This window comes from Kryptolebias marmoratus, linkage group LG4 (assembly GCF_001649575.2).
Source record: "Kryptolebias marmoratus isolate JLee-2015 linkage group LG4, ASM164957v2, whole genome shotgun sequence".
NCBI lineage: Eukaryota > Metazoa > Chordata > Actinopteri > Cyprinodontiformes > Rivulidae > Kryptolebias > Kryptolebias marmoratus.
In genome coordinates, this window is record NC_051433.1 from 12,975,695 (window position 1) to 12,987,905 (window position 12,211).

The window sequence follows — 12,211 nt, forward strand, 5'->3', positions numbered from 1 at the left end:
GTTTCCCTAAAAACAGGAAAATTTATCTTCCAAAAACGTCTGATTAGATTTTCTTTTGGTTTTCCCAACAAATATTTATTCCTGTCTTCTGACAACATGAAATGTTTACAGTCGGTTTCATTCTAAAAGTTTCCAAAGGTAAGTCACTGTGTGTCATGTGTGAAATATGTTTATATATTTGTATTTGATCATTTTGCTTTCTGTGTATTTTGTAACCAGATTCAGTACTTATTGGTGGGTACAAACGTGCCTGTCTTTGTACGTATCTTCACCAGCATCTCCAGATGACCATCCAGGCCCTGCAGGATGAACTGCGCACACAGCGAGACCTCAACCACCTGCTTCAGCAGGAGAGCGGGAACCGCTCCGGCTCGGAGCATTTCACCACCATCGAGCTGACGGAGGAGAACTTCCGCCGGCTGCAGGCTGAACATGACAGGCAGGCCAAGGAGCTCTTCCTGCTCAGGAAAACCCTGGAGGAGATGGAGCTGAGGATTGAGACCCAGAAGCAAACACTTGGCGCACGGGACGAGTCCATTAAGAAACTGCTGGAGATGCTGCAGAGCAAAGGGCTGCCTCCAGGGCCGGGCAGGGCCTCTGAGGAGGAGGAGCAGGAGAGGGCCAGGAGGATTACTGAAGCAGAGGCCCAGCTTGGACACTTGGAAGTTATTCTGGACCAGAAGGAGAAGGAAAACATTCATCTGCGAGAGGTAGACTAAGACCAGCCTCATGGCAAATTTAAAGATCATACTTCATGATTTTATGCACATTTTTACTTTCAAATTGTGTCAGGGTTGTAGTTCACAATAGTAATGTTCATTTCTGTGTCTGAAGCCAAGAATTATGTAAAAGAAACTAAAAAGAGTGATGGCGTTACCCATGGAATCCCAAATTCTGGCACCAAGGTGGAACTAACATAACATGATGGCCACGCAAGAAGAAAGCAGTGATAGCAAAGTCTGTAGCTTAAATGTGAGCTCATTGATTAATATGATCAAATGAACTCACTCATATAATTTTCCCTTTTTGATGCCAGAAAGCTAAATAAATAAATGAATAAATATCATGAAGTCTGACAGGAAAGCAGCTCATTAAGTTTTTATCACGGTTGCTTTTAAAGCTCAATAAAATGTTTTATGTGTTGTTATTTAATTTTGAACACTATTTATCTATTTGAAAAAAGTTAAAAGGTCATTGTGATTTGTTTATGTGAGTGCTTTGTTAGATTTGTAGGTTTTCTGGCACCAAAATATGATAAAACTTGGGTCTTTCATCAAACCAACTGTGTTTTATTTTGTCGCCACTAGATGGCAGTGCTGAGAGTCACAAAAATCTCTGTGCAGCTGCTTGTATTTCACTGATTATGTAATGTATGAACTGAAAGCTGCAGAGCGCATTTGTTGCAATTAATGCTTTGCATGTGCAAAGGCAAACCTTCTGTTCACAGTGTCACCAGTTTTGTTTCATTTTTTTAGCCAAACTGTTCTGCTATCAGTGGCAGTACTAATGTGGTTTTGTCTTTTCTGTAAGGAGCTGCACAGAAGAAATCAGCTCCATCAGGACCCAAGTAAAACCAAGGCCCTGCAGACCATCATAGAGATGAAAGTAAGAACTCGAGTCTTGTTCAACCAGAATAAAACCACACACATGCGATAAGGCATCATTTAAATAATTGGTTTTTTACTCGTCTAGAAGCAGATGGTGTGTGTTCGTGCACTTTCATGACTAACATTCACAGCACACTTTGTATTGTTTTACCCGCTGAGGCCTTTGCTGATGTGTGTTCTGCTGATTTTATTGTTGTCACTGTGATTTGCTGCAGACGAGTCGATTGTCAACACGCTGTCACATCTCTCTTTCTCTCTTTCACACTGGCTCAGTATCAGCTTATGAAAGCTGTTGTGTAAACTAGAACGAAATCTGTATTTACCATTTTATCCTCTTGCTGAAGAGGATGAGTCAAATTGTAAGACAAAGGTTTTATGACGAGTATTGTCATATTTGTCTTAGTCATTAGCTCTTCAGCGCACTGTCTGTAACCATCACAGACTAACTCTATAATTTGTAAATGATTATAAATGGATAATTGTTGAAAAAAGCTGAGGGCATTTATTTTACGTTTTTCATTCAAGATTATTAAATAATAAAGAATGAGCTTCTGTGTGATCTTTGATGCATGCTTTTAAATTAGACTTTGAATTGAATAATTACCATTTGCAGTAAGTCTAAATAATCTCAGTAAATTTTGTTTTACAGATATCACTACACTAAAACTACCTTCATAGAGAATTATTAAATAGTTAATACTCTATTAACTAATCTCTAAATGCTTATAGACCATTATTAATAGTTACAGTGCAGTAGATAAAAAGGGTAAAACTGGCTCATTTCCTGTCGAATAATGAGATTATATTTGTGTGTACTGTTCAGTCTTACTCTGTCTTCTTCAACAACTAGATTGGTCAAACATTTGTCACAAAGACAGTAATAAATAACTATAATACAGCTATAAAATTCCATACTACAGCTGTATCTCAAAGTCAAATTTTCAGATATTTAAGTCAATTATTGGTTCAATTTTCACTGTAAATCTACATAAGTGTAACAGTGGTCCTGTTGTGAAGGGAAAATTTAAATTTTAGGAAATTTAAAGGGAATTAAAAAATAATTAAAACACAATACAAACACAGCACCTTACGTAATATTAAAAAAATAGGTTTTTGTTGCGATTTTAGTGACTATTTTTAGATTTCAGCTTGAGACAATTCTATTTTTACACAAATCTATATTTAACCGTTTAATGCAGATGCAGCATAAATATGCAAACACGCATTTAGTTTTAAAAGATTTTAAAAAGTGTCTCTGTATGTGGGCACTTTCTGTACAGCGAACCATATGAAAGTGGCATTAGAGAATTTCAGCTCCTGAGCCGCTGTAGACACCAGCAGCCTCACTGCAGAGGCCTGACATCACTTCCTCAAAATAAATCATGACATCATCGCTGAGCTGACACAGCCCCTCTCGCTCGACGGGATCGGCAANTCATGTGACATCAGGGCGCTCAGACCCTGTTGATTTTCATACAGGGGCGAGGGAAGTCCCACCCCTCCTCCTCCTGTACTAAGGAGGAAGACCCTGCATCCCTCCTCTCTCCTGCTCTCTGTCGATGCTGATGGTAGCACGAAAAAAATCCACTCTCTCTCGCTACCCCCACCCATCCCCTCCTCCCCCCGCCCTCTCCTCTTCACTCACCAGAGACAGTATATAGCCTGCCCGCTGCTGCCATGGAAACAGGTGTGGTTGTTTATGACAGCGAGAGGCCAGTTTGCAGGCAGATAGACAGACAGAAAGATGTACAGATGCAGGGAAAGAGACAGATTTACTAACAAGGTCCAAGTGGCAGTGATTTACATGTGGACGGAATAAAGTCACTCAGCTTTTAAGGTATGACGTCTCGAGTCTATTGCAGAAATGTCAGTTCATTGATGTTCTACTCGTAACAGAGGCTGAGGTGAGCTGCAGCAGCAGGGCGAAGTGCATGTACACGAGCGATGCTCATGCATTAACGTTAAGCTCTCAAATCCTTCATTTCTTAAGACACCGATGTTCTCCTGCAGTGGGCTAGGACTGACCCTGCTAATGGCCACAAGTTCACGAGTTCAGAGCCACAGAGAAAAGAAGAAGAGTATTTAAAAAGAGAGAGAGAGAGAAAGAAAGCAAGAAGCAAGGTTGCTCTGTGCTCTGCTGGAGAGGGAGATGAACCATGGCTAATCTTAAAGACGTGGTATTATTTATTTAAAAAGCCATGAAGCTAAAGCTGCACTCCCAGTCACAGTCCAGAGACTTGATTCTGCATTTTCTCTGCAAGCAACTACGGCTAAAGCTAGAGCTTGTTACTTTTCCTCCTTTTTTCCCCCCTCTGCGCGTTTCACTTCGCTCCTGACGGATCAATCTGTGCTGGATGTGCGCTCAATATTTCCCAATGGTGATTAATCCTTTGAGCCGCTGCAAGGAGCTGGGTAGAAAGCTTTTGATTTCACCGACAGATATTGCAGTTGCTCTCAGCCAGACCAAAGAGCTTCTTCCTCTCACTCTTTATCTCTCTGTATCTATGGCTCCCCGCCCCGTCTTATTCCCTCTGTCTGTCTAAATATTTTTTCATTACTCTCAGTTTCTTTCTTCCTGGACTCTTGTCTGTAGTTCAGGTTTATTTGGCAGCATGCACCTTGAGGAGATGCCAGTCTTGGTTTTGAGGTGTGTCTCCTCCGCGTGTTTGTGTGCAGGACACCAAAATTGCCTCTTTGGAGCGCAACATTCGCGATCTGGAGGATGAGATCCAAATGCTGAAGGCAAACAGTTTACTGAACACGGAAGACAGAGAGGAGGAGATCAAACAGATGGAGGTCTACAAGAACCACTCAAAGTTTATGAAGACTAAGGTAGAGTTAATCGTCACTGTGCATGCGGGTTTAAAAAAAACAATGCAGTGAAAAGATGACATGTTATTAAAACAGACGGTGCCGACAGGATCTGTTACTTTATGAAGTTGTCTGCATGTTCTTTATTTATGTTCATGCTGAAGTAAGGGTCTTTTACTACTTTTCTTCTTAGCTGTGTGTGAACAAAATGCAATTCTTCATCCCTGATAATTAAAACTTAAAGCATTCCTTGAAGAAATGCCTGCTGCATTGCATGTTGAAGTTTTGAACCAAAATCTTGCATGATCTGTCAGAACTTGGGACTATCTGTCGGGGACCACTCTCAACTACTAACACACCAAATTATAGCTTAATATTTATAAAACTGACTGACTTATATCCGTTTTTATGTTTGCTAAAATTAATCAGCTGTGGCAACCATCTTGAATCAAGTTGACTCCAAAAGTTAATCAGCTGTAATGTACATCTAATGATTACTTTCTGAGAGCTTGATTAAAATCTAACTCCTGGTTCATGAGACAGACAAACTGAGGCGCACACAGGCATTTACATTATCAATCACCTTTCATGGCAGTAATTATGTTTAAAAAGTATGAAAACACTCACCGAGTCGACAGCATCTTAGTTTTCATTCATGAACTCACATATGAATCTCATATGAGATTTAGAGATAAATTCTGTATTCTCCTGTGGGCATTCGATATCAGCACTGATATCAAGTTGTCCCTCTTGTGTCTTTTTAGTGGTTTCAGTCTGTGTTTACAATCAGCTCTTTGTGATACACGACCAGGAGCAGAGCAGCCTCAGTTTTGTGTCTCTATTTTTAGGAATCTTTTCATCAATCATGAATAGAGATGATGTATAATATATGATGAATAGAGGAGAGTCAGTCCCAAATGCATTTTTAATGAGAGAAGAGAGTGTTGATGAAAATCGTGCTAAAGCTGCGGTGAAGAGATGTTCAGCCCAGCCAGATGGGCTTTTTTACACACACATGAATACACACACACACACACACACACACGCACGTCATTATGGTGAAAACACCACATTGCAGATGAACCGGGTCAATTCTGAGGTCTGTTTTGTTTGCCACGCAGATTGACCAACTGAAGCAGGAGTTGTCAAAGAAAGAGTCGGAGCTGCTGGCTCTGCAAACCAAGCTAGAGACCCTCAACAACCAGAACTCAGACTGCAAACAGCATATTGAGGTGCTCAAAGAGTCGCTCACTGCCAAGGAGCAACGTGCTGCCATCCTGCAAACGGAGGTAATGTAAAAAACGCCAACTTAAAACATAGATCTACAAACATTCTTATTGACTTATAGCAAAACTGACCAAATAGTGGCTTTGCTGTGATGTTGAGGATTAAATCATATCATCATATCATATCAGCACTTTGGGGAGTTTGAAGTGAACTTTAAGTCCGGATGCTACCCAATAATTGTTGTTGCACTGTAAAGTGTTGCAAAACGTCTAAACAAAAGCTCAACAAGCCAAATATTATCTAGTAGAAATAAAGTTACTGTCATGTAGAAACTACCACATTCATATTTTTACTTTAGTTTCATGGAGATTAAAAGTAATAGTTCAAGTGTTTTGAGGTGGTGTTCTCTGGGAGGGTTATGAACAATAGATATAACCTGCAGAAAAAGTATGATATTTCTGCTGGAAGTGCCTCAGGCTGCACAGAAAGTGCTACAACTAGCTGCTGCTGTCGCAAGATATTATTGTTCTCCACTTTTTTCAATATAACCTCACTCCAAAACATCTAAACTGTCCTTTTAAGATAAGCTGAAGCACTTTGAGTAAATGTAGTTTTTCTTCCTGATTATAAAACTTAAAAAAAAAAGTAAGTTTCAATTAAGTGCCAAAGTCAGCGCTGTGCAAACCTGTTTTACTGTAAGATGTGGCGTTTATCTGTGGCTGTGCTGTGCTTCAGGTGGATGCCTTACGTCTGCGTCTGGAAGAGAAAGAGTCGTTTCTGAACAAGAAAACCAAACAGCTGCAGGACCTGACAGAGGAGAAGGGAACCCTCGCCGGAGAAATCAGGGACATGAAGGACATGCTGGAGGTCAAGGAAAGAAAAATTAATGTCCTGCAGAAAAAGGTAGGAGTAGAGGAGAACGTCTCACTGCTTTTGAGTTTTAGTCTAATAAAGATCCAAACAGTGGATGCTGTTACATTAACTACTGACTCCAGTGAAATGTAGCATGCAGATGTAATTTTACCCCACATGTTGCCTAAAATTTTAAATGAACAATGATTCAACTTCAGTTTTGTCAGATTTCTGGACAAAAAGAGTCTGTGACCGAAGAGTGTTTACTGTCTCCATTGTGAGTGAGAGTGTTTGTTTCGCTCAGGAGGAAATTTCTGCCTCACTAGCACTTGTCTGTGTGTGTTTGCTATAAATATTCACAGAGTGTTACTCTGTCTTTAACTCTGACCTGCTCACACATTCCTTTTTTTTTGCATAAATCCACTTTTATCTCCCTTCTTCAGGTCTTGTAAATTCTACAGAAATTATTTTTTCTCCTGGTGCGAATATTTAGCGTTTCTCTTTCAGACAACGCACATTTGCCTAAAACACATCTATGTCACTTTATTTTAGGTAAAGGCTTGTCTACCTCAGCAGAAACATTTGAAACCACATACTGTGTGTTTTATAACACAAATATTTCGGTCAAAAAGTCTGGCTGCGAAACTGCTCTGCTTACAGTCGAACTTTTGATGCAACCAACTTTGAGTCCCTGAACTGTTTGAGATTAAATCTTAAGTTAAGAACGAGAGAAAAAATATTTGACTTTAAAATCTACACCAGTTTGTCTCCTCAGCTCCCAAACACTTACAGTGGTGGTAAAAGACAAACTGATGTAATGCAGTAGTAACTTTTAAAAAAAATAAATAAATAAAATTGCCTCTACTTTCTACAAGATGTTGCTGGTATCAAAATCACACAAACTTATTATTTAGTTAAAAAAAAAACTGTCAATTTCTATTTGAGCATTTGACATTTTGTTTTTGAGCTTTTCTCAATTAAAAATAGAGTAGAAATGATTTAAAAATGTCTACATACTGTTTTTTTGTTTACTTTACTCAGACATTTAGATTTATGATCTATCCAGTAGACAGTAAATGAGGTTTTGCTTTAGTTTGGTAATTTCCATTTGTTTAGAAGTAGCCTATAGATTAAGTACATATTCTGCTCCTACCAGTGCTCTGTTTCTCATAGCTATTTTGTGTTTGAATAACTTAATCATTAAACTGAAAAGATTTCATTATAAAGCTCCAGTACATTTAATCTTTAAAGATTGTGAACACAGCTCTGGTTCTGATGGTACTGTTTTGCCGTTTTTATTTACTGTTTCTTTTCCTTGTCAGATTGAGAACCTGCAGGAGCAGCTGAGAGACAAAGACAAGCAGCTGGGAAACCTGAAGGACAGAATAAAGTCTCTGCAGACCGACTCCAGTAACACAGATACTGCCCTGGCCACCCTGGAGGAGGCGCTGTCAGAAAAGGTACGGTTCAGCGCAGCAGTATCAGGAGAGACATCAGGATGTCAGGAAGGCTAATGTTTTACACCCCCTCTGACAACCTGTTTCATTCAGTGCAAAGATAGGTTATCTCCGCACACATTAAAGTCAGTTAAAATAGGCCTAATTTTGTTAATCATTTAATGATAAATTATTTTAAAAACTAATAGAAAAGTATAAAATTCATGACAGTGTTTTAAAACGACATATGTCTTATATAGTTGTATATATATATCTATAAAAATGAAATAGTAAAAATGCATATTTGCACTGAATAATATTTTAGTTTAAAAAAATAACAGAGTTAAGATCTTGTATGAACACAAATGATGACTTTTATTGTCATTGTTGCATAAGATGTAGCCCATTTAAGTTGAAAAACATGTTGATTTTGCTAAAATGTACCAATAATTGTTTTTGTTTAATTAGTTTATAAAATCATTTAAAAGCATTTATTTTGTTTCTAACTACATAAGTTTTTTTCATTCTCAGTTGTTAAGATTTTACTCTGCAGAATTTTTTTATCACCATCTAACCTGTTTTTTTTACTTTTTTATTTTTATTTTTTTTAGATGACTCAAAATTTTTGTTAAATGTCAACCACGGCTGTAGCAAGTGAGCAAGATCAGTTAATGTGATTAGCTGCAGAACTTTAAAACGATAGGATAATGCTCCAACCTTATTTGGCCCATTTTATAAAAAGCCCAGGGATTATCAAACCTATAATTTAGAAAAAATGACTAGGTGAATTTTATCTTATTGTTTAGTGCAACTTGGCTCCAAGGGTGTATTTGCATGTCAGAGCTGACCTGTGTCACTGTTTTGGAATTACAGCAAATTTAAATGTGATCCTAAAGTGTTTGTGAAATATGAACCTTATGAAGTGATTCAAACATGTTTAATGTTGTTTGTGTTTGTGTGCTAGGAGAGAATCATAGAGCGATTAAAGGAACAAAGGGAGAGGGAGGACAGAGAACGTCTGGAAGAGGTGGACCTGTATAAAAAGGAGAACAAGGAGCTAAAGGAGAAGGTCAACAGCCTGCAGATAGAATTAACAGAGAAAGAGGTCAGTGTCTCTGTAAGACTGTCGAGGTGTGTCTGTGTAGCTGTGCCTTTGTGTTTCTGTGCGGTTGTGAACAGCATGCGCCTCACCTCCTTCAGTCCGCCGTCATATGTTTAAGCTTTGTCCTCCGGCTCTGTTGACAGGCTGCTAACCGTCTGTGTTCACTCTCTACCTGCAGTCCAGCCTCATCGATCTCAAAGAGCACGCATCGTCTTTGGCGTCCTCCGGCCTGAAGAAGGACTCAAAGCTCAAGTCACTGGAGATCGCCATCGAGCAGAAAAAAGAGGAGTGCAGTAAGTTGGAGACGCAGTTGCAGAAGGTAAGTCTGTGTTTCTCAGCTACAGCGGATTTTGTTTTATTACAGGCTTTAAACCAATTTCAACCAAGATGAATGTTTCATATTAAGATGTACTGTTTTATTTGGAGTGAGTGGGAACATTTACATTTGTTTTGGGATTAATAGCCTAATTACCGAATTAAAGTACACTGCAAATCCCTCTACTTTCAGACATACATTGTGATTCAAAATTTTAAGTTTATTGACAGGCAGATAAATAAACAGATGGATGGACTGATGATTGCCTAAAGAAAACAAGCACATTTCCACTGTCATTGATGATTTATGGTTGCATGTAAGTAGAAAATTCAAACGTTTATCCAGGAATGACTATAAACTCAATGACTTGGCCAGCAAACATATGGATTTTAATCAAATGTGTCCAATGTGATATTTATGGTGAAAACTGAAAAATAAAAAGTTCAACATTTAAATTATAATTTACATTATAATTAAACAACCAAATGAACATCTTCCCAAGCTGTCAGTTTTACGGGTTTTGCTTTTTGTTGTAAAAAGAACACAAAGCTCTAACATTTAAAAACATTTTATTCATGAAACAAATTCTGTCATTGAGGAAAGTTAGGAAAATATGGCGCAGTTTATGAGTAAAATGGCTACGATCATATTTTCTGTCCTGAATCAGGCTGTCATTATGACATTTATCGTTTTTATCCCCGATACCGATTTGAGTCATTTAAGATTAAATACTTGATATCAAGATATTACGTAATAATTGCATTTTTTTTTTCTTTTTGTTTCACGACATATACTTGTAGATTACAAACCAAATGTACATTAAAGTTAGTAGAATATATGCAATCATGTGCTTGACCGGTTTAAAGAAAACCGGTGTTCATGTTGTTTCTCATGTAGCTTTTTTTTAATTTCAAGAAAGAAAAGAAAAACGATGAAGGCAATCTTTTTTAAACATCTCAGGTAGTGCTGCTGTTGGGAGGGTGGGACATACTGTGGCTTTAATGGATTCAAAAGGCATCGAAAACCTATTTTCTCCAATTCAGTCACCTGTTGTGCGATCCTTTTGCCTTATTGCTGTCGGTGTGAACTTGTTTCTTCTCTTTAAAGTTTCTTCTAAAGTGTGCTGCTCAGGAGTGCTAGCTTTAACAGTTAGCTTGGTGAACAAGAGACAAGAGTTTTTTTTTTTTTTAAATGTCTCATTGAATTGATGTTATAGAATGCAGCTCTATCCCTGCTGCCATGAGAATTGGAAATGTTGCAAGTAGCTACTAAACTGCTCTCATTTTGTATTTTAAAATGCCGCAGACATGTTGGCACGTCACATCATATACGGCAGTCGTATTACAGCACTGCTGGCATCAAACCACAGACACTAGGTCAACAACGAAGATCAGGAGTGTGATCAGCTTGATTAGGACCCCATTCCGACTCTTAAGATCGGCTCAGGACATCCCAAGCTGCCATACTTTGTTTCAGTGCAGCACAGAGCAGGGACCTTGTTAAAATACCCACATCCATGTCCTTCATCTTCATGATCCACAGATTATCCCAATGTCTGTTTCTCTGCAGTGTTGTGCTGTTGTTAACCTTGAACACCACGTTCTGGACTGAAACTGTGTTATCTGTCCATCAAACATGTATTGTAACATGTCTGATCCTACTTTTATCTCCTCTGGCTCAAACTAAGCCCTAACATTTACTCTTCCCGGACCCCCCACCCCTCCCCTTTCCATGTCCCTTCCTCGCCCTTCCGCCCCTCCATTCGCAATGTAGCAAGCTGAGCAGCTATTCAGTCACATGAACAATCCTGTAAGTTCGTCTCTTGAGGCCCGTGCGGCACATTTCGAAAGCATGAAGACACTGAGAACTTCTTTGAAATATGCTAGATCATGGCAAATCCCAGCACAAGCACTGCTTTCTCCCATCCACATGCATGTTGCCCCATTGCATTGTACTGATATTATAAGCTTTACACTGCACTGAGAGTCCTGTGTGTACTCTTTCTGTGACTGTCGGTGTATGTAACGTGTGGTAAAGCTAGTGCGACAGTGAGCACTGAGGGGTTTTACATCCGTTGAAATTTGCTGTAATGTTACAGAAATCTATACTTTCTTTTTTCTCAAACATATATGAGTTGAGGTGTTATTTCAGCTTTGTGTTTTGTTCTTGTACAACTTGTACAACAGTCCTGTAAAACAGTTTTAATAAGTGGTTGTTGAAAAGACCCAAACACAGACAAGCGGAAAACTCCAACTTAAATCATCTAAAACAGCATACCATAACAAGAATACGATTAACAGGCACAAACAGTAGGATCTGAAAAAAGGGAGGAAAAACCAGGGAGTACTTTTGCTGGGAAAGATGGTTCCTGATTGACAGCTGGTGTGCTGATTACTAACAAACCACAGGAAGCATGGAAGGAGCTGGAAACAACCAACATCTGTAAAACAAGCTAAAACTAAGAATATGAGTATTTAACCAAAATTAAAAAAACAAATACTTATGGAGATAGTTGAAATATTTTCAAATGGGGTTCTGTGAAATGGATATGAACAATTACATTTTCTTGTTTATTGCAGGTGTGTTTTTTGCTCAAACCAAACTAAATAAAGTTCAGCTTGGTCAAATAAATCAAAACGCTTTTTGATTCAAAATTTTAGTTTAGACAACTGGGCCATAATGCTAAATCCAGATCAGCAGTGCTGTACCTACAGGTGCTGGTCATAAAATTAGAATATCATGAAAAAGTAGATTGATTTCAGTAATTCCATTTAAAAAGTGAAACTTGTATATTATATTCATACATTACATACAAACTCATATATTTCAAATGTTTATTTCGTTTAATTTTGATGATTAC

At 38.4% G+C, this 12,211-nt stretch overlaps 1 protein-coding gene across 5 annotated transcripts in view; it reads left to right on the top strand.

The window, feature by feature from the left end:
* erc2 (ELKS/RAB6-interacting/CAST family member 2) overlaps window positions 1-12,211 on the top strand; it is a 46,065-nt gene that overhangs the window by 18,846 nt on the left and 15,008 nt on the right. For 3 of the 5 annotated variants that reach the window (XM_017435460.3, XM_017435462.3, XM_017435461.3), the window contains 9 exons: window positions 276-710; window positions 1,531-1,605; window positions 4,284-4,439; window positions 5,540-5,707; window positions 6,381-6,548; window positions 7,820-7,957; window positions 8,898-9,038; window positions 9,214-9,354; window positions 11,125-11,160. In XM_017435460.3, the coding sequence (XP_017290949.1) occupies window positions 276-710; window positions 1,531-1,605; window positions 4,284-4,439; window positions 5,540-5,707; window positions 6,381-6,548; window positions 7,820-7,957; window positions 8,898-9,038; window positions 9,214-9,354; window positions 11,125-11,160 (1,458 nt within the window). The remainder of the gene's footprint in view (window positions 1-275; window positions 711-1,530; window positions 1,606-4,283; window positions 4,440-5,539; window positions 5,708-6,380; window positions 6,549-7,819; window positions 7,958-8,897; window positions 9,039-9,213; window positions 9,355-11,124; window positions 11,161-12,211) is intronic. The other 2 variants (XM_017435463.3, XM_017435464.3) reach the window with 1 other exon arrangement.